Source organism: Penaeus vannamei, chromosome 1, assembly GCF_042767895.1.
Source record: "Penaeus vannamei isolate JL-2024 chromosome 1, ASM4276789v1, whole genome shotgun sequence".
Classification (NCBI taxonomy): Eukaryota; Metazoa; Arthropoda; class Malacostraca; order Decapoda; family Penaeidae; genus Penaeus; species Penaeus vannamei.
In genome coordinates this window covers 10,593,414-10,615,913 of record NC_091549.1, presented here as the reverse complement: position 1 = coordinate 10,615,913, position 22,500 = coordinate 10,593,414, and the positions used below count along the sequence as shown (strand labels likewise).

At 34.6% G+C, this 22,500-nt stretch overlaps 2 protein-coding genes across 4 annotated transcripts in view; one reads left to right on the top strand and one right to left on the bottom strand.

The window, feature by feature from the left end:
• Nucleotides 1-3,189: 3,189 nt before the first annotated feature.
• LOC113801221 (G-protein coupled receptor 143) lies at nucleotides 3,190-18,935 on the bottom strand. Of its 2 annotated transcripts, none has more exons than XM_027352029.2 (9): nucleotides 18,806-18,935; nucleotides 11,156-11,349; nucleotides 10,639-10,753; nucleotides 10,135-10,232; nucleotides 8,603-8,781; nucleotides 7,839-7,991; nucleotides 7,388-7,556; nucleotides 6,003-6,173; nucleotides 3,190-5,882 (listed from the first exon to the last, which is right to left on the bottom strand). In XM_027352029.2, exons 2-9 carry the CDS (start codon nucleotides 11,300-11,302, stop codon nucleotides 5,715-5,717), a joined length of 1,200 nt encoding a protein of 399 aa, XP_027207830.1. In that variant the 5' UTR covers nucleotides 11,303-11,349; nucleotides 18,806-18,935; the 3' UTR covers nucleotides 3,190-5,714. The 2 variants fall into 2 exon arrangements, with proteins under 2 accessions (XP_027207830.1, XP_027207829.1); XM_027352028.2 differs by lacking the exon at nucleotides 18,806-18,935 and adding an exon at nucleotides 18,549-18,686.
• Nucleotides 18,936-19,192: 257 nt separating this feature from the next.
• The window catches only part of LOC113801222 (thiamine transporter 1), a 30,058-nt gene continuing 26,750 nt past the window's right edge, over nucleotides 19,193-22,500 (top strand). Inside the window, exon 1 of one of the 2 annotated variants that reach the window (XM_027352032.2) lies at nucleotides 19,193-19,572. The gene's annotated coding sequence lies outside the window, so the exon portion shown is untranslated. The remainder of the gene's footprint in view (nucleotides 19,573-22,500) is intronic. The other variant, XM_027352030.2, reaches the window with a different exon arrangement.

Genomic DNA, 22,500 nt, shown 5'->3' with positions numbered 1-22,500 from the left:
GCGTGCTTTGGTAGTCACAAATCAAGCCGTTGTGGCGCTGCGGATTGTGATTTTGGCGGCCTTTTTGAAGGGTTTCAGATTTGTGGTAGACGAGAATTTAGGGATAAAAAAAATTTGAGTCGGCAATTTTTTCGGCAAAGAAAAGAAAAGAACAGAAAAAACATTTAGTCGGTTACTAGAACTATTTTTATGCCCAATAACAATAATGATAACAACAAGAATTATCATAATATTGCTAATAATGATAATAATAATGACATAGGCATAGCAAGGCATTTGGATGGGGGAAGGGTAAAGTTTCCCCTAAAATGGCCAGGGGCTTGTGGGTTGCAGGCCCCTGGCGGAGAATAGGGGATGAAGTGCCGGGAAGCTCCTGGATTTTAGTAGTTTTAAAGACATAAACTCATTAATTTCTGCTTCAAAATCTTACTTTTATTAAGATAATACTTGACATAATGGTTATTTCAGTTTGAACACCATACTCAGTTGTAGCTGCCCTCGTAGTTGCAAGGGGTCAGTGTTCTTAACAATTGGGTAACTAAGGAACTCCACTGTTTGTTTGATTACAGAGAATGTCTTCGAAAGTTGAGGAGTGTGTGGCCTCAAGTTGTTTCCGCCCCCTCCATTCCTGGGTAAGGGGTGGTCACCCCCCTGCCCCCCCCTTTTCCTACACCTATGCTAATACTAATACTAATGATGATGATGATAATGATAATGATAATAATAATAATAATAATAATAATAATAATAATAATAATGATATTATCATTATCATCAGTATTTTGCTAATATGTTGATATCATTATGTGTATTATTATCAATATCTATCTGTGTGTGTGTGTGTGTGTGTGTGTGTGTGTGTGTGTGTGTGTGTGTGTGTGTGTGTGTGTGTGTGTGTGTGTGTGTGTGTGTGTGTGTGTGTGTGTGTGTGTGTGTGTGTGTGTGTGTGTGTCTGTGTGTGTGCATGTTTGTGTATGTGTGCATGTCTGTGTGCACGTGCATGGTGGGGGGTGAGGTCAAAAGACTTTATGCATATATATTTTGATGGAATTGCCTTGAAAATTCATTATACAAAACATTACATCCTCTTGAAACAATTTCAGTCTCTATAACTCCTGTTTTTTTCTTCATTTAACGTATATGACAGAAGTAGCAAAATCAACAAGAAGCCTTTTTTCATAAAGAGAAAAAATTTGCATGTTAATTTTTTAATTAATTTAATTTTTAATTTTACAAACAAAGAAAACCCACACAGAAACAGACTACAGAACAAACAGGAAAAAGTCAACAGAAATTACTCACTATATAAACTTTTTCAAAGTAAAACAATCTCAGAATGAACTATGATTTCAATCCTTGTCATCACAGGAGTAAAAATCACATAAAGATAGACAATAATGAAAGAGAATAAAGTAAATGATCATCATGAAAGAATGATATAATGTAAGATTTTTCATCCAATGTGTTTCAAGTTGATTGCGATTTTTAAACAGTAGCATATAACATTTAGAATACCCAATAAAATATGTTAAATAAACATCACAAAATCTAACATCAGTGTCCTTTATGGGACCATATATCTTACTTTTCTTCCATCTGATGAATACTCCAAACATTATGAAACTGACAAAGGAAAGAAATAGTCATACTGCAAAACAAGGTAAGTAGATTGGATTGACCAAAATAACAAAACATATTGTTATATACCGAAAAACAGTGAGACTAAAAATGAAAAATAAGAAAAAAAATTTAAACCATATTCATTTGACCTTTTCAGTACTATTACCATTTCCATAACAATTTATCCATCTTTTGCTTGTGCTGTTTTGCTTTTCAGTTTCCTTGAAACTGATTATTCATTCCATTACTTTTCACAAAGCTCTCTTAAGCAGTGACTTCTTTTCAACTCCTTCACTCAGGACTTGCCCTTCTGCCTTTCATCTCTTGCTTTGTTTGCACCCAATATATGTTTCTCATTTCTTTTTCCTCTCCTCCATCCACTTCACTATTACATCATTCATCCACTTCTGCCTAGAGTTCTTTCTCAACAACTTTGGTTGAGGCTAAGGTGAGGGTGATGCTATCCATGCAGATCCTGCTAACACCTGGTGTAGAATCGTCTTGTCCTGGTCTGCTTTTCTCTCCTTTTGAATTTGGTCGTGTTGATTCCTGACTCCTAGTTTTTTTGTCACTTTTCTTCATTGGTGGTGAGTTGGGCAAATACAGGAAGAAGGCCATTTGAAGAACTTATTTAATGTATGAGGAACATGTAGAACATATGTAAAACATGAAGAGGAGCACTTGAAAAAAATACAGAATGTCTGAATAACAAGCAGATTATATAAAAATTTGGAAGAACGTATAGGGAACATGATACAAAAATTTGCAATCAATTGCTAAACTGTATGAGAGCAAATTATATTGCAACTGACCAAAACAAATTGACTCTCCCTCATTTTGCTTGAATTTTTCTAACTAAGATTTAGCAACAGATACTTTTAAGACATTGCTTAGCTACTTTCAGTTGTGCAAAGTTAGATTTCTTGGTTTTGAGATCATAAAAGCTAAACTAATTTAATCACCCAAATGTACCTTCATGGGAAATGTAAAGAATAAATGGTGGCATAACTCAGTGGTAGAGCACAGGCTTTGCAACCATACAGTCCTGGGTTAGCACCAGTCACTCCTCTCAGTTGTCGCAGTTGTGAGTGAGAGCTGTTATGCTTACATTAGCATACTGGGGTCCATTTTAGGTTGGAAAGGAACTGGCCACCCTACTGTATCATCTCATGGCTATGCATATTACTCTACATAAGTCCCCTACATCTACTGGGATATGGGACCAACTTTGGCTTTGAAAGAATGCAAGAATATAGAAACCATGTACATTGCATCAAAGGAGTAAACTGAAACATGAAGAGCAAAAGGTATATTTTTTGTAGTAAAACCATGATTATGAAATTTAGGCAAATCATGTAGCTATTGCTCAATTTTTTAAAGGTCTTTATTAGTGTGAAGTGTGGTAGAGCATCTTGTTGTACAAGTAGCACTTCATTTCTATGAAATAACTTAAGCATTAATCAACAACACAAACTTTTTTTAGGGTGCCATTTCATACCCTCCACTCCTAGGATCAAGCCAGTATGGATAGAGCACACTGGAAATTAAGGAGTAAAAATAACGGAGATATATTGAACCAATGAAAAGTTTATTGATTTAAATAACATTTTATGAGTTTGCAGTCTCTAATAAATATATAAAATAAAAATAAACTACATAAACCTTACCTGAAAATTGAGACAACATTCATACCTACTGCCATAATTTCTAGGTTCCTATGGCTTGTCTACAGCACACCATTTGTGTCGCAACTATTACACAGAAAGCATAGTAATAACCTTTTTCATGATTTCTCCCACTATCTGCTGCATGAAAGAGAAGTATAACCATAAGCACTTGTATTAAGCAAGATTGTTATCATATTATCATTTCAAACAATATTTACATTGTGGCAAATTCTTTCCAGTGAGTAACTCTTCTGCAATATCTTGTTAATATAATGCAACTATAATCAGATGGTGTAAAATCTGTAAATATAACTACACATAATATTTACCTTATAAAAATATCAACATCTTTATACTGATGGCAGTTTCTTAGACACCAAATTTCAAAAGTGGGAAATAAGCTTCGGAATCCAGCTGAATATACATGTATTTCTTTATGCAAAACAGAGAATATGTCAAGGAATATTAACAAAGAAAGAATGGAATAGAATGGATTATTATAAAAAGAGTCCTTGATAACACATTCCGACGTACATGATTTTGTGACCCAAGTTTTGTTACAATATATATTTGCATATATACTGTCATGGGAATACATTTCTGGCAATTCTATTTTGATTACTCTCAGTATTTCCAATTAAATTATAATGTAGTGACAAAAGTAATATTACAAAAATAATAAAAAAAGCCAGTATGTGAATGAGAAGACACAGCTTTTGCAACAGACTCACTACTGCAACAATTGATGTTCAAAAATATATTACATAATCAAGGCTGCAAGTATGGGAAGAATGTAAAATTTATATGGAAAAATATATTCTCATACATATAATAAATAAACTAGTCAAAGTAATAACAATGACACAAGTAATAGTAACAGTAATAGCAACAGTCACAGTAGTAGTAATGATACTAATATTAAGACCAATACAATTACTACTACTAATAAAAATCATCATCATCATTATCTTATTAATATTAATAATAATAATAATAACAATAATAATAATAATAATAATCATAATAAAATAAATTCAAAAGAAAAAACAAACTAAAACAGGTATCAATAGCTGCCGTCATTTTCCCACTATACTCAGGTCAAAGTTGGTCCAATGGAAGGAGTATCTTGCCTAGCAGTTTTAATCAACTACATTAACAACACTGTACATAATACCTACAAAAGTTTGTTGGTACAATGCAATGAATATGGCAGTGAGTATTAACAGGTGCAACCCCTTTTCGTTGCATTAATTATCAGTTAGCTGTCAAAAAGAGATTCCCATCCTCCGAGAAAACCTGATACCTGGTTGATATTTTTGGATGGATGTCAGTGAGTATTATAAAAAGTGCATTATATACTTAACCATTAAAAAAATTGTTAAAAATTTACAAAAAATAATTTTTAAAATTATATCCCAAGGATGTATCTGGAATGTAAGTTGGAATGTTGAGATAGTTGGAATGTTTGGTTAGTAACTCTCTTTAACATTGTTTGCATTTTAATAACAGATCTTATGGCATCTATGTGTTTAATATATACTGTTTCTGTGGCATAGAAAAGTGCATGGAATGTTCCAAAATTTAACAATCTTAAGTAAATAATTTTCAGCCTCAAGATGTTCATTACATGTTTCAATCATTGTTCATGTACTATAAAATATTCTACTGAATATTGTTTACCAAAACATAAAAACATATAATAATTAATTTCAGTACCAAAGCATACAGAATCACATAACACATAAAATATTTAAAAATGACTATACCATAGAATAAAGGAAAGAAAGAAAGAAAGAAAGAAAAAAGTTTTCTATGAAAATGTAACAAGTGATTCTGTTCAATGAAATAAAAGAATAACAATATACATCTAATAGACCATTGAATTAGTAAGACAAATGAAAATGAGAAATAAAATATGCAAGAAAAAGCTTATCATATATAATATATAATATACGTGTCTTGGGAGCTTTGTGACTGACAATAAATTATTTGTGACTTCTGAAGAACTCCATTGAAAAAATTATAGATCCAATGATACAAGCAATAAGTAAAAGATGTAAGCACTGTTGGTTGTTAAAGCAATTGTAGACAAATTATTATTTTTTTAATTGTCATTATTATCATCTGTTTAACAATGCTGCATTGTTATACAGGTTTAAACTGATTCAGAATTTGATAAAAGTATACAGTTTCAGAAGTCTCTGAACAGCCAAAGTATTATTCTGTTTTTCCCAGATGCATATGCAATTAGAGAGCATTTCCCTGAGACCCCCAAAACAGAGAGAAGCAAATGTACTCTATGTGTTCCATACCATTCAGGTTATTGGCACATGGTAATTTGGTGACCTGAAGATATAAGTAGTTAACATATGCTTCAGTGCAATCCATAATGTATCTAACTACATTGGAGCAGAAACAATTTGTGTATTATTTATATGATTTAGGTGTAGTCTGGCTATTAGTGACCTCAAACTTGCTTTGATTAAGTCCATCTTTTGACAAAGAGTGCAGTAATGGTGTTCGTTCATGTGACAACCTCATAGAAACAGAATGCTGTGGAGAAGATTCTTCTACAGACTCCTCTTGCTCAGGAACCTGCAATAATGAGAATGGTTAAGTTCTAAAATATCCAAGCTGTTTGACTTCACAGTTCCAAATAATAAGTCTATAACAAAATACTGACTCTCATACTAAAACAGCCATACAATGCCATACCTGATCATTATAAAGATCATTAACATTGGCATTTGGCACCTCCAGCTGCTGTGATGAATGCTTTGGCCAAAATCTTGCTGGGAACCAACTGGGCTTCGAAATAGCACTACCTGACTCCCAGCTGCGATAAACCATGGAGTTAAACACAGCCTGAAGTGGATTCAGGATTGCCTGTAAAGAAAGAGAAATTATGATGAATTCTTATATATGTATTCTCAAAAGAAGATGAAGAACAAGAAAGTGAAAATACAGTGATGGGGAGGCAGAAAGTATGTCTGTGCAAAAGATCATCTGAATATAAATATTTTCCTAAGCAAAATAGAAGCAAAGAATGTGCACAGACCACTGTCCAACTAGAATCTGTAGAAAAGCTGTGACTTCAAAAAGAGTTGCTACCAAAAGGGCAGGCAGGTACATTTTGGATATGTCAAGGTAAACTAAGATGCTCAATTGTCAGAATATGTTGAAGGTACAGCAGTTCCACAGGTTGTGAAATAAATGCATTCTATTAGTTAAATTAAATACAGAAACATTTCATAAACATTAGATCTAGATGATTAAAATATAAATCTGGAGAGAAATATTGCTTTTGCTGTTGACTTTCATCCATGCTGAGTTTACTACTCAATCATAATAATGCACACATATCTTTAAGAAGTCTACCATCTATGTGCAATTTCTAAGGAACACAGTCTGGATGGGACTTAAAGGATGCAAATCTTGCTGTAAAGTTTTATCAAATAATGTTTCAAAGTATATGTAAATTTTCACAACTTAGGAAGCCCCATTTGAGTCTTATTTTGCTCAAACCATCAAAGAAATAAACAGATGTTGCAGAGGAATTATGTTAATAGTTCTTTAATCTTTACACATTTTCATGTTATGATCATATCTCATTTTTATATCTTGTTTTTATTGGTAACCATATGTATTTTAATTAATGTAAATAAACATTACCTTTATAATAGGGTATGAACAAGCATTAAATTAAAGGGACTGTGAGTTCACTAAAATTACCCTATTCATCATAAAACTTGTATGAATAAGAGTAAGTAGGGAGATGGTTGCTCTTGCTTAATCAGTAATAACCTCACAGATCCATGTCAGTGTAAATAATGAACCAAAGCTTTATCATGTTATTAAAATGGTGGAATTTAAGCATGTTTTGCTACCCATTCCATTATGAATCTATTGATTTCAGCTGATACAGATACAGTCTTGGAAATTAGAAGAAAGTATACAGAATAGACATTAAGAGAAAATAAATATTGCCAGACTGATATGTGTACAATTACATGAACATATAAAATATCAAAATAACTCTTATAGGAGTATTTACAAGGAGAAAAAGAAGAGGGATGGAATAAAAAATGAGAACAGCTTACCATTAGATACCACACTGTTATAATAAATGTTTTTGGCAGGTTGTTCCACGATGTCCACAAGACGATGCCATTGATAATATTTGGCAACCAGCAGAGATAAAACACTCCATTAATTAGGAAGAACTTCTTGCGCAGACCATCAACAACCCGCCGTTCTGAGTGGGTGAATCTGACGGGAGAAAGTGTTTGTTTCATGTGATATCATATTGCTGCTGACCTTTTTATACTTATAACTATTATATTATAATAAAATCTATCCAAAAGAAGTAGCCAAATAAAAACTGTTTTTCCAGATTAAAGTGTTTTGCTATCTGAAGTAAATTTGACTTCCTTAATGGACTTTTGAAGAAAAAGAAAAGAGAAAATCTTGATGTTTCATTCAAAATGTAGAGACAGGGAAATAAACATAAATAAGAGTGGGAAAAATAAAAATAAACAAAATAAGACTTACCTCCCTCTGGCCGACATAATTTGCTTTTCAACCCTTGAGAATGCTATGCAATAAAGAATTGGGTTTCCAATCATAACAACGACAATGGGCATAAAGGTGCTTAAATAATTTGGCAGAAATCTCACGTATGGGTTCACGGCTTGACTATGGCAACTGAAAGAGAGAAAACATATTAAGACAATTGTGTACGAGTAAAAAACTGTGATATTTTTTATCAACATGATTTTTTCATCATAATAACCATTTGTTGCCTAAGTAAATCATTTCAAAATTGTTTCAGACCTTATACATTCTATGGATGCCTATATTATTCATAAAAAAAGGACACACCATAATATGCTTATTACAACATCAAACCAACATCATTCCATCATTCGTGAATATTTTGTAGCTTTACAGTACCTTAGCTACCTATAACTAGAGATAACTTAATTTTAAAAATACACATGCATCCATACATATTCACTCACTCACAGACTCACTCACTCACTCACTCACACTCACTCACTCACTCACTCACTCACTCACACTCACTCACTCACTCACTCACTCACTCACTCACTCACTCACTCACTCACTCACTCACTCTCTCTCTCTCTCTCTCTCTCTCTCTCTCTCTCTCTCTCTCTCTCTCTCTCTCTCACACACACACACACACACACACACACACACACACACACACACACACACACACACACACACACACACACACACACACACACACACACACACACACATACACACAAAACTGGACAAAGACCTACTTTAGGTCAGGAAGATAGAGGATGAGTAATCCCACTAGGCAGAGCATTAGCGGAACACTCCAAGCCACAGTATGGTACACGCGGTGGCTCATGCGTCTCTCGTGCATTACCAGCTTCACATCCAGGGCATATAAGAAGGTCCAGCAGTAAGTCGCAGTGTAGAAATAGTGGATAATAACCTGTTCAGGGAGATACCCTACTTAGTTTACTATATACTGTAAGGTAGCTTGCTTGCTTTTTTTTCTTTTCTTTTTTCTTGCTTTCTTTCTTTTCTTCTTGCAATGGAAGGTGGTGCAGGAAGAACAGAATATATGATATGCAGTCCTGAAAAACTCCTGGTTTGGTTAGGATGAGCTGTATTTTACTTTTCACTATAAGTCTTCTGTATATAAACTGGAGTAGATACAATTACGATCTACTTGAGTTACCATTATGGAAAGTCATTTGTTTCATTGGATTAAGTTATGCTAAATCTGGAAAGGTCTGATGCTTTTAGGTTATTATCTTATTGTTGGTTACCATAAATTTCTCAAATAGTATATAAAAGAATTGATTCAATTCAGATTTGGACACTATTCATGAAGCATGTGAAATCTGCATATCACAAAGATGTTTTTCTCATTACATGTACAGATACACGTAAATGTAAAATACTTGAGACAGAAATAAAAGATTAAACTCATAATCATCATAATCAAATAATCCATGCCATGAAAAGTACATAGAATACAGACTCCATGAAATAACTAAAACTTGTATATATGGTTGACAAAATTTGTATACTTAACAGAAACAAATCAGAGATATCTATAATCAATCAACAATCACACCAAACAGTAAATGTATTGAATCAAGTAATTCTAACAAAGAAAATATAAAAGAAAAGAATAAGCAAAGAGTACAAATGATTCATGTATGTACTACACGAATGGCAAATACAAGTAAGTGTCTAGCTTTCAATTCCTGTTCCTTAACAAGCCCTTTGAAGTTTAACTGGTTAAACCTGGTACTTGAAAACCAACAATCAATGACCCAAAAATCAACCTTGTTAATATGCTTAAAAAAAGAAAGAAAGAAACAAGAAACAGCAAAATAAGATAAGAATGAAAAGCAAGGAAGAAAGAAAACTCTTATCTTTATCCCTTGCATTTCCTGAAATTTTTGTAGTGATTATTTACAGTACTTAGAGTGCTTGCTTTGTGGGATCAGGACAATTGGATTGGGCTGTTCAGTATGGCTTCTACACGTATGCACGCAGAGTATACACGTATCATTGGACCTAAAGGGAAGCAGAAAGATAAAGAAGAAGGAGATGGAGAAGGAGAAGCAGAAACATAAAGAAGAAGGAGAAGGTGAAGAAGAAGAAGAGGGACAAAGAAGGAGATGGAGAAGAAGGAGAAGCAGAAAGATAAAGAAGATGGAGAAAAAGAAGGAGAGAAGAAAAGAAGAAAAAGAATAGTAATCAAAAGATGGAAAAGAGAATTGGAGAAGAAAACCTTCATGAAATGTGTTAACCTGGGAAAAGCTCTTACCGAAGTTACGATGCACATAGACTGCCCTACTGTGCTGTCATCAGCCTTTGATCCAAAAGTGTCATCGGAAAGCCAGGAAGCCGATCTTATGAGAATCCCTATAAAAACATCAAAATAAAAAAAAAGAAAGAAAGAAAAATCAATAGAAAATTCTTTAAAAAAGGGGAAAATCCAAAGAGGGATTTAAAAGATATACAAAAGAAAAGGAAACACAAAGAGAAGACGAGAAACATAAAAAAAGTAATCTAAATCAAGGTACGTCCACTGGATATTACAAAATCAATAAAATCAACAAAAAATAGTAAGGAAAAGAATATCATCAAAAAAATAAGACCAAGACATGAATAAGTCAATCCAAAAATGAATGAACATTTTCCTCTTCAGACAAGAAATAACTAAAAATACAATAAAAACATGAAAGAAAGAAAACATGAAAAAAAATCAATAAAACACCCTTCTTCATTTCGGAAACACACTAAATACAAACATCCCCTTTTCCCTAACCGAATGAAGCCAGAAGGTCGGCAAAGGCTAGCCATCTTATGATGAGGCGGCCCCTCGTCTTGAAGAACCTTCCCCCTCGGCCATTGGTTCCATTACTAGGTGTTCGTGGAAGGACCTGCAAAGGAAAACATAAAAATCAAGTGTGGGGGAAAAAATACAAAAAGAAGTAGAGAAAGAAGGATAAAAGTTTGCAACCACAACTATTTGTATAACGGAAGTTTGTTTTTTGGAAAAACTGTAAGAATAATTAGCTAACATTAATGATAAATTGCTTATTGATTATCTTGGGTACATTATCAGATCAAAAGTATGTTATGAACTTACAAACTGTAATTAGTTTCATGAAAAAAAAACTCTTTTAAAGATATATTGCAATCCATCAGGTACTTTAATATTTTGGCCTATGACAGAACAATAAATAATAAGATATTTTTAATACAAGATTATAAACCAGGTATGAAAACCACATGAAACAGAGTAACATGCATGAACAGACTTTGGAAATCTGATCTTTTACCTGGTATATGGCACCAGCCATGCCAAAAATGGATGCCACAATGGATATGGCATTGTATGGCACGCTCTGGAAGTCTATGAGGAAGTCTTTGCTGAAGGCGTTGGTGCTCGATAAACAACATAATGATTCGATGGTGGGACTCGCCATGGTGGAAAAATTTCAGCTGGATATTTTTGGATTATGTCATTGTTTTTCTGCAAGAAATGGATAGAGAATAATCACTGACTATGCCAAATGCTAATATATTAGTTAAACACTTTCAAAATCTATGTCTTGACAACAGGAAATCCATTCTATAATGTGAGAAATTCAGAAAATATAATAATAAAAAAAAACAAAACAACAGGATACCTACAACACATCCCAACTTTTTTCAATTAAACATTTCAGGAATGCAACACTTCCCATTCTGCCTAATTGTAATATTCAGAGGTGAACACAAGTATTTAACTATATTTAAAAAGCTAAATGTAATAGTCACTTGGAACAAAAATCTGAAGACACAATTGAGAGTCTAAACGGCACGCACACCAAAACATTTCCCGGAGGCTATGTCCCTTGCCCAACTCATCCTCTTCATTCACCCCTTTTATCCCATGAGTATCCATTCTTGATAATAATCAACTTAGAAGAAGAAGAAGAAGAAGAAACACTAAAGATGGAGAAGGCGAAGAATTATAGCAATAACAATATTATTAATAATAATAAAAAAAACACAAAACAATAATAAAGTGAAAAACTATAGTATTAATAATAATAATAATTATAACAACAATAATAATAATAAAAGAATAATAACAACAATAATAACAATAAAAGAATAATAACAACAATAATAATAACAAGAAAAGGATATGATATATAAAAAGAAGAAAGTGGAAAGTTTCCTCTCACCACATGTTCACTTCTACTTTTCTTGGCTTCTCTTCTCCTAATAGAAAGAGTAGTTTCTTGCTTTTACAAGCAGCAAGCACATAAATGGATATAACTAATAATTACAGTAAAACCACAATATCACATATTATGAGACATGGCTTTTAACAAAAAATTGAGAACATCATTAATGCAGCACTGCAGTTTCTTTCTATGGTTCACACTTTTTCTTTAGCTACACAAAAACAAGAAAAATAAATAAAATAAAAAATAAAAATCTAAGAACACAAATAAAAATAGAAAATCGGAAAAGTCAAACTCCTTTGCGTAAGTCTATCAAAGACAAAGACAACCCAATGGGACGCGCAACTTCCAAAACAACTATAACCCGCAGAAGATCCCACAGGGGAGAGCACCTGATAGCCCACTGGAGAGAGTCCCCCGATCCGATACACCGAGGATGCCATGAGACAGATGGCTAACCTCACATGACCATGGGTGAGCATGAGGTGCAAGTCATTCGACTGTTGGTAATCCCTATTCCCACACTTGCGTCACACACACAAATAGTCTAAGCCATTATTTGAATATATGTTACTCATCACAAAGAGGTAGCACATCAAACCTATTGTTCTTGAAAGACGTGGGACCTATACACACATATATGGAAAAGAAGAAACTAAATAAATGTCACAATATGTATTCTTAAAAGATATCAAGGCTTTCTCTCTTAATAATCAGAGCTTACCTGTCTGCTTACTCTATTTATTTTATACATCTTAAATTAGATTAAATCTTCCAAGATCAGGACAGCTTCAATTCTCTACTACATAAGGGAATAGCTTTCTGTTATAAAAGATCCTAGCTATGGGTGTCTTCTGTAGCGTCCTTAACTCTTAATACTGTATTTAGTTTAATCCTAATCCACCGTGTCCGTACCGAAGACGACACTCTCTGCTGCCAGACAGCGCGACAATAATGTTCAGTAAAAACTGTCGTACTCACTATTCTATCACCTCTGTTACCATGTAAACATGCCGGAGAGAAGAGAAATGTGAAAGTCGCTCTTTTGGGAGATTTCATGATTTTTTTCTTTCTTTTTGTAATGTCATGTTTTTGGTAATCATATCTAAGAAACTATTTTAGACATCTCTTAGGTTTCAAAATATCTATTATATTTAATGTGTATTTCATGAATCTGAGACTCTTACTAATGTTTTCATTATGCTAATTATCTTATGCCTTTTTTATCTCTGCACTGCTTTGCCTCCTAATTGTTCAAAGTGTTCTGTAAATAATAATATAAACTTCTCAGATGCTTCTGAAGACGACCTTTTCCTTCCCTTCATCCCAGACATACCTACATGATTTGAAGACAAGGCATTAAAAACTTATTCATATTGTTAATCAATTCTTTATGCCTTATTCATATTATTAATCAATTCTTTATGCCTCCCAATGTTCCCAAAATTGAAAACTAAGACTAGCATCATATCAAAGTAAGATAGTTCGTACCTCTATTTTCTGTACACATTTCTTCAGGATTATCTGTTTCAAATATGATTTGTTTGGAATCTTAAGTTAATGGACTGTCTCTTTAAATTTCTATCAATTCTTGTGATGTTCTTGGTCTGTGGTGTAGTGATGGGTTTACCATATAATTTTTGTTTCACTAACCTGGAAATATGAGATACATGCCCGCAGCCTCTGAACTTCAAAGATTCCTCATGGGATTATATTGTTTTTTATATTCATTACCATAAGTTATTTCCTTTATCAGAATATTTCATCATTTATGTATATATATACAATTTCATTTTCATAATAAATACTATGTATGAATATTCTGAGACGATCAATGTTATTGCCGAAAATAACTTTGAATGGCAATTCAAGCGATGGCACTCGCGAAGTTCATGACGGATATGTGACGTAACAGTACATGATTGGTGAGATTGACTTGTCCCTTCTGCTCATGTGCAGGATTAAAAAATGTGCTTAATATTAAAGCCTGGTCCAGAGGTGCATTAAAAGTTGATCCTGGATGCTGCAAATGCGCATGTGTACTAGAGATCTGGATTAAATTTTAATACTGGATTAACTTTTATGGCACATACAAAACTGGATTAACTTTTATGGCATGCTCATTAGAGATCTGGATTAAACTTTAATACTGGATTAACTTTTATGGCACGTCCAGAAGATGCCCTATGCCCCTGCCTGCACAGGTGTATGTATTTGCATATATAAATAAATACACATGCATCTACACACTGTGTGTGTGTATATATATATATATATATATATATATATATATATATATATATATATATATATATATATATATATATATATATATATATATGTGTGTGTGTGTGTGTGTGTTCCTATACACACACATGTATATTTATATATATATATATATATATATATATATATATATATATATATATATATATATATATATATATATATATATATATATATATATATATATATATATATATATATATATATATATATATATATATATATATATATATATATATATATATATATATATATACATTTATATATTTATATATACATAGATTCATATATTTATATATTCCTTTATCTATACATTTATAATTCTTCAGATATTTATTTATTTGTTTATATTCCTATAACTATCAATTTAATTACTTGTTGTTTAAATATGTGTGTGTGTGTGTGTGTGTGTGTGTGTGTGTGTGTGTGTGTGTGTGTGTGTGTGTGTGTGTGTGTATACATATATATAAATATACATAAATGATTATATATATTTATACATATATTCACACACACACACACACACACACACACACACACACACACACACACACACACACACACACACACACACACACACACACATATATATAAATATATATATATATATATATATATATATATATATATATATATATATATGTATATGTATATATATATATATATATATACATACATATATATATATATATATATATATATATATATATATATATATATATATATATATATATATATATGTACACACATATGTGTGTTTGTGTGTGTGTTTTATGTATATATATATTTATATACATACATATATACATACATACATATATATATATATATATATATATATATATATATATATATATATTATATATATATAAAATATATATGTATATATGTATACATATATATATATATTTATATATATATGTATATATATATTTATATATTTATATATATATATATATATATATATATATATATATATATATATATATATATATATATATAAAACGAAACAAATATTCATATAAATACAACTAGATAAGTAAATAAAAAATATCTAAATAAACATATCAGTATAAAAACAAGTATAAATCTATAGATTAATAAATAAATACATGAATAAACAAATAAATATAAATATGCATACATACATACATACATACATACATATATATATATATATATATATATATATATATATATATATATAACAAAAAAAAAAAAAAAAAAAAAAATCAAGAACACACTATTACTTCCAGTTATAGCTGATAACTATATGGTTGTATTCAGTTATTTCTTTGTCTATGTACATTTGGGAATTTGAATAAAAATGAGAGAAAAAAAATAACTTCTTTGACTTAATTGCTAATAAAAAACTAATTAAATGTGTTGTATCTATCTTTTGTACTTCAAAAACTATGAATCAGACAGGTGATTTTACTTCTCTAGACCTTGCTTCAGAGGAGGAGGAAGTACAAGAGATGGTAAGAAAACAAAATACACCTCAAATAATCTTCAACAGTGGTAAAATCATTGGTTAACTCTTCTGATGTGATATACTATTACTGAAAAAGTGATTCCTAACACTATATATAATCTTATGTAGACTATACATTATAATGAAAATAACAATATATATCTTGCTTGGCTTCTGTTCAAATCAATCAAACTTATGTGAATTATATTCATTGACGCATTGTTTGTAAAGCTGAATGCTTTAGATTTCACCCTAGCGTGGAAGCTCTTAACCATGTGCTTGGTATATTTTAGAATATTTTAAACTACATATATGTATATGTGAAGCCTTTCAGAAATTGGTTTAACTGCTCCTAGAAGCAAAATCTGGGTTTCCTTTAATATGATTTTTGTTGGGTGGCTGTATGTAAAGACTGACAGACAGAAGGTCTTTGTTGAGATCTGATGCAGGACAGTTATTCAGCACAGTCATACAGCAGGTTAAAAGAAGAGTATATGAATATAAATCATTGCATAGATAACAAGAAAAATATTTTACAGAGTAAAATTAAAGAGAGAGCTTCAGCTGACAGATCAGCCTGCCAAACCTCCTCTAACTCTGCCTGCAAAAGGATTGCTGAACTTATCAACACATGGACTGGTTCAACTAATGGAAGGAGGACTGATCTTTTACAAAAATGCATAATTTATGAAAAAAATCTGTCTATTTACAAAGGCACAATTAATAACACTGTCATACTGATATTTTTTGACATTTAACTCATCTCACCCTTGAACATTTTGTTTAACTCAGGCAAAGCAGTAGTACCATATTCTTCTTTGTATGATGGGTATACAAAGTAGAAAACTTTTATTGAAATACATATTCAATTTCTTTCTTTGATACTCTGACCAAGATTACATAATAATGAAAAAGGCAACTCATATATTCATACACTGATTACCTCTCAGTAGATCAAACATCTCAACATCAGAAATGCTAGAAGACATAAAATGGCCAAGTCAATCAGTCTGTATATATCCAGAGCAAGAACATAACAGCCAGTGCAATTCACAACCCAGAAAAGGGTAATACCACGCCAAAATGGATATTCAGGCAACATAGCTTAGACATTTAACTACTGGTGGGTTTACAATGAATTTCATCTTGCCAGGTTATGTTAAGTGGAGGTTTACTAACTCTTATCTAAACACAGTATTTGTTACCAAGAGCACCACACCCTCCAGAGGTTGTCCTAAACCCAGACCTAACCATTCCTACCTTCTCTTTATTCCCCTAGACAGGAACAAGAGCCCTTTACCCCTCCTTTATTAGCACTTTGTGCCAACTTACAGAAAACGGGCAAGAACTTTGTCTCTAAGCGATGATATGCAGCAAATATTGGTACAGGTAAATTTCGCGTATTGCGGAACATGAGGCCACAGGAGCTGTAACTGTGATGTTCTTATGCTCTATAGGATGGCATCTTTCATTTCCCTATATCTCTGTGTATCACTCTTGGTAACACTAACCCTAAACACATGGCACAAAAGCCATGGCATCACTTTATGAGTTGACCCACAGATTTTATTCAGTGATTGTAAGTTTATCATGAAAAGATAATAATTTTGCACGCTAGTCTTGTTTTTCCTCACAGTTGCACTACATCCTACCTGTGTAGTCCTATAATGGATTCTTATCAAACACGCAAGCTTGCAACTATAGAAATACATACATTACATAATAAGGTAATTTTCTATATTACGTCTGCCGCTCTGACATTGACAATTTTGGTATCGTTGGATTCCTCTCACTCTATACAATGCAAATACGTAGGTTTTATTGCACGGAAACCTCCCTATAGCGACAAACTTGGCCCCGATAGCAGGGGTGATGATGTCGGAGCGGCAGATGTAATATAGAAAATTACCCTAATAATATAACCCACGGTGAAAATAACCATGATTATTCACATGACTTCCCACTGCAGGGGGCTGTGTCCCCTGTGACCCCCCCCTGGGGGAGCTGCCACCACCCAACCTCCACTGAGAAAACATAGAATCCATCAGGTCTTCACAGCAGGATAGAGCACACACAAACTAGATGCATTGAGAGAGGCACAAAACCCGCCGAGCCTACGAGGGCGGGCCACCGCCGCTATTCTGTTCATGGTATACCTTGCTCTTCCTGATTATAGTACAATTGTCTCAGTATACAATGCTGACAGAGGAAATGTTACGAGGTAATTGTAATATTACGTCCGCAGCTCCGGCATCGACGATATTTGTGTAACGCTCTAGCCTGCCATGAATATGTGGTGGAGGTTTTGTTAACTCGGTGGGGGTTCCCTCCCCCAGGGGGGTCGCAGGGGGCACAGCCCCCTGCAATAGAGAGTCGTGTGAATAACCATGGTTATTTCCACTGTGGGTCATTATATCATTAGAGTTATCTGACCCCGCATTTTTCCTGGAACCTTTCATGCCCTCCCTTGCTATCGGGGCCAAGTTTGTCGCTATAAGGGGGTTTCCGCGCAATAAAAACTATATATTTGCAATGTGGACAGTGCTAGGAATCCAACATACCAAAATCGTCGATTTCGGAGCGGCGGACGTAATATAGAAAATTACCCATAATAATAACTGACAGCTTGCTGAATCACTAGGAAACGCACACGAAAGTAAGTACCTTCATTTCTCCACTTGTGGTTGGTATCACTAAAAGAAATTGAAACTGAAACAATCATAAACAACACATTACCTTGTCTACCTGCAGTAAAGTAACGGTAGACTCCTGCTGCTAAACACAAAATCGTAAATCACAAACACATCAACTCCTCTCTCTTGTGCCCTTTCCTTCGCAAACCAGAATGAACTTCCACTGCGAAGGAGAAAAAATACAGCACGAAAGAACCACACAAAAGCACTTCTTAATCACTCTCCTATCAATCCAGCATTAAAAGCCACTGGTAACCCCCTAAAGAAACAATCCCAGGAAAGGAAACACTGCGCACACACCTCCACCAAAGGGCCCGGAGGCGAGACCTGTCGTGGCCTCAGGCGCTCCTGCGAGGATTTGTTTACATCACGTGTCCTGTAAGGTGCCAGCTAGCCCTTTTCGTGCTGGATGGTTTATATATGTTTAAACAAATGTATGATATGAGTTTTGTATGCAATGAATAGGATTTATTGCTTTATAGATTAGTTATTTCATTATTTGGGGGTTTATTATTTTTTCTGAGGTACTTTACGGATGCTCGTTTGATATTCCTTATAATGCGATATGGTATTGGTAATTCATGAATTGGTGTCATAAACCCGCAGTTAATTCCTCTTAATAAACCGTTATGAAATTTATCTCCATCTTACTTTAATCCATAATATTGAAGAAACATGTGGATTAGTATGTAAAATGTTGTTGCAGACGACGCATTCACGAAAACACAGGACCGATTTGAAAAGAAAAACAACATGAAAAGGAGGGGAAATATCAATTAAAATCCATTCCTTTACAAAAATCTCCTGTTCACTCGACATTCCTAATATCTAGAGCCTACAGAAACAGAATGGAATAGTTTAGAAAGCCTGTGTAGTGACTACATGATAATATTTCCAAGCAATGTCACACGTAACCCCGGCTTTTGGCTGTTAAATGATGATGCAATCTTTCTCAGAACGGAAAAAAAGATTATGCACTGGTGAAAACCCAATTTGTCTAAACGTTTTACTGTCTCGGTGATACAATATCGACGATTAAGTTCAAGCACGCAAGCACTCTCGAACGGGTAAGTGATATTTTCTGTTACGTATATGAAGTTGTGTTGTATCACGGTGAATGTCGGTCGCCAGTTTTAATGAACCGTAAGTGAAAGGATTATGGTATTATTTTATTAGTGATTAAAAAGGGCTAGACAGAAGGCTGGATTTTATTATCTGCTCTGCTGTAAGAGTATGTATTAACATTACCACCATAGAGAGGGAGAGGGAGAGAGTAAATGGAAAGAGAGAGAGAGAGAGAGAAGGGGCAGAAATTGAAGGAGAGGGAGAGAGAGAGAAATGAAAAAGAGAAAAAAAGGAATGAGAGGGAGCGAAGGGAGGAGAGAGAAGGAGAGGAAGGCGAAGCGAAAAACGAAGAGGAGTAGGAAAAGGAGAGAGCGAGGGCGAGGGAAAGAGAGTGGGAGAGAGTGAGGCAGAGAGAGAGAGAGAGAGAGAGAGAGAGAGAGAGAGAGAGAGAGAGAGAGAGAGAGAGAGAGAGAGAGAGAGAGAGAGAGAGAGAGAGAGAGAGAGAGAGAGAGAGAGAGAGGGAGAGAAAGGGAGAGAAAGGGAGAGGGAAGGAGAGGGAGAAGTAGGGAGAGGGAGGGAGGAGAGGAGCGAGAGGGAGAGGGAGGGAGATGCAGGGAGAAGGAGGGAGAGGGAGAGGGAGAGGAATGCGGTCAGAAATAGAATTATGAGTATTACCATATGAACGATCTTTTTCTTGTATTACTTGAACAATAGACGCCACATGAGTCTACGGACGGCAAAGACCTGCTGTAACGAAGAAAAAACATTGCGTCGATCTGTATAGTCATGGTGTTTTCTTCCTTCGTGTTTGCATTAACAGATACACGGTGTGTGTGTGTGTGTGTGTGTGTGTGTGTGTGTGTGTGTGTGTGTGTGTGTGTGTGTGTGTGTGTGTGTGTGTGTGTGTGTGTGTGTGTGTGTGTGTGTGTGTATGTGTGTGTGTGTGTGTGTGTGTGTGTATATGTGTGTGTGTGTGTGTGTGTGTGTGTGTGAGTGTGTGTGTGTATGCGTGTTTATATATGTGTGTGTGTGTGTGTGTGTGTGTGTGTATGTGTGTGTGTGTGTGTGTGTGTGTATGCGTGTTTATATATATATATATATATGTGTGTGTGTGTGTGTGTGTGTGTGTGTGTGTGTGTGTGTGTGTGTGTGTATGTGTGTGTGTTTGTGTATGTGTGTGTGTGTGTGTGTGTGTGTGTGTGTGTGTGTGTGTGTGTGTGTGTGTGTGTGTGAAAGTATGTATGTGTGTGTGTGCGTGTGTGTGTGTGTGTGTGCATGCATGTGCATGTGTGTGTGTGTGTGTGTGTGTGTGTGTGTGTGTGTGTGTGTGTGTGTGTGTGTGTGTGTGTGTGTGTGTGTGTGTGTGTGTGTATGTGTGTGTGTGTGTGTGTGCATGTGTGCATGTGTGCATGTTCGTATGTGCGCGTGTCTGTGTGTCTACCTGTGCTCGTGCATCAACGTACATATATACAATACTGAAAATATCCAGGACTAACTTGACGCAGCAAAATGTTTACAGTGTTATTGGCCCTCAAAGGCACAAGGCAAAATCAGAATAGATTTTTGATTCACAGACACGAGTATACTTTACTGTTATGTATTAGATACTTAGAAAGTTACTGAGGCGGATTGCATTGCGTTTCACTTTAGAAAATAATATCGGTTTGAAGTCTCATCAGCTACGCTTTACACTTGACTCTAAATGGCGTATAAACTATAAAGTATTGGCACTTTGTTTTTACCAATTTTTATAACTTTAAAAACAATGGTCATATATTTCTTTTAGCGGAATAAAAATTTAAGACTTTGAGCTCTATCTAAACTTGAACACAGAGAAGAGAACCTTTCTTCTTAATGCCTGTACTCCAAGACAATGCTCGGCCAAGAAAAGGGAAATGACTGTCTAAATGAATTCCTTCTGTTCAGTCCACCCGGAAGAAAAAGTCGTATTGAACTCGAAACGCCATGATACAATTTATTTCATTTCTTTCCTGCTGTGGCTGTACCGTTTCTTCCGTTGGCTGCACCTTCGTTCACCTTCCCTCATACTCAGGTATAGAGCCCTCGCCCTCAAGCACCTGAATAGGGAATTAGTATCTTTTACATTTTTATTTGATAGCCAATATTAAAGAGGAAATGAGCATGTTTTACATTTGTATTCAATAGCCAATATTTAAATAGGAAGTTAGCATCTTTTACATTTGTATTTAATAACCAATATATAAAAAGGAAATTGGCATCTTTTACATGTGTATCCAATATCAAATATTTGAAGAGGAAATGAGCAATTTACTAGTAACGGAACGGGCCTGTCATTATCTTTATTTCAAATTCTGTGATGTACCTTCATTCACCTTCCCCCAGGCTATATCCACTATTTCAGTCTGTACTGTACTTCCATTCGCCCCTCCCATTTATTCACCCGACGAGGAAATAGGCAGTTGTCTCGAAACGTCACGAATCTCTCGCGTCTTTATCCAGTATTTCAGTCTGTTCTGTTCCTTTATTCCCCTGCCCTTATAAGGCTCGCCTGCACCCTTCCCTCTCGCTCGCCCGTCACTGATATCCCAGGCTTCGGAGGGAGGGATTCGGGGAAGGAGGGGGTGAATTTGGGTGGTTGTGAGGGGAGGGAGGGAGGGGAGGGAAGGGGAGGAGAGGGGAGGGGAGGGGAGGGGAGGGAGAGGAAGGAAGGGAGGAGAAGGAGTGTTGTGAATTGAGATGGTAGGGAGGGAGAGAAGGGAGGAGAAAGAGGGGGTGAATTTGGGGGGGTGTGAGGGGAGGGAGGGGAGGGGAAGGGAGAGGAGGGAAGGGAGGAGAAGGAGTGTTGTGAATTGAGATGGTAGGGAGGGAGAAAAGGGAGGGGAGAGGGGGTGAATTTGGACGGTTGTGAGGGTAAGGAGCGGAGGGGAAGGGAAAGAAAGAAGGGAGGA

What these genes read in the sequence shown, in the direction of transcription:
- LOC113801221 (XM_027352029.2), bottom strand. Translation starts at nt 11,302, where the DNA reads ATGGCGAGTCCCACCATCGAATCATTATGTTGTTTATCGAGCACCAAC. An exon ending in TGGCTGGTGCCATATACCAG is followed by an intron (nt 10,754 to 11,155) that starts GTAAAAGATCAG and finishes TTTCCTTTGCAG; the next exon opens with GTCCTTCCACGAACACCTAG. An exon ending in TAACAGTGTGGTATCTAATG is followed by an intron (nt 6,174 to 7,387) that starts GTAAGCTGTTCT and finishes CTTTCTTTACAG; the next exon opens with GCAATCCTGAATCCACTTCA.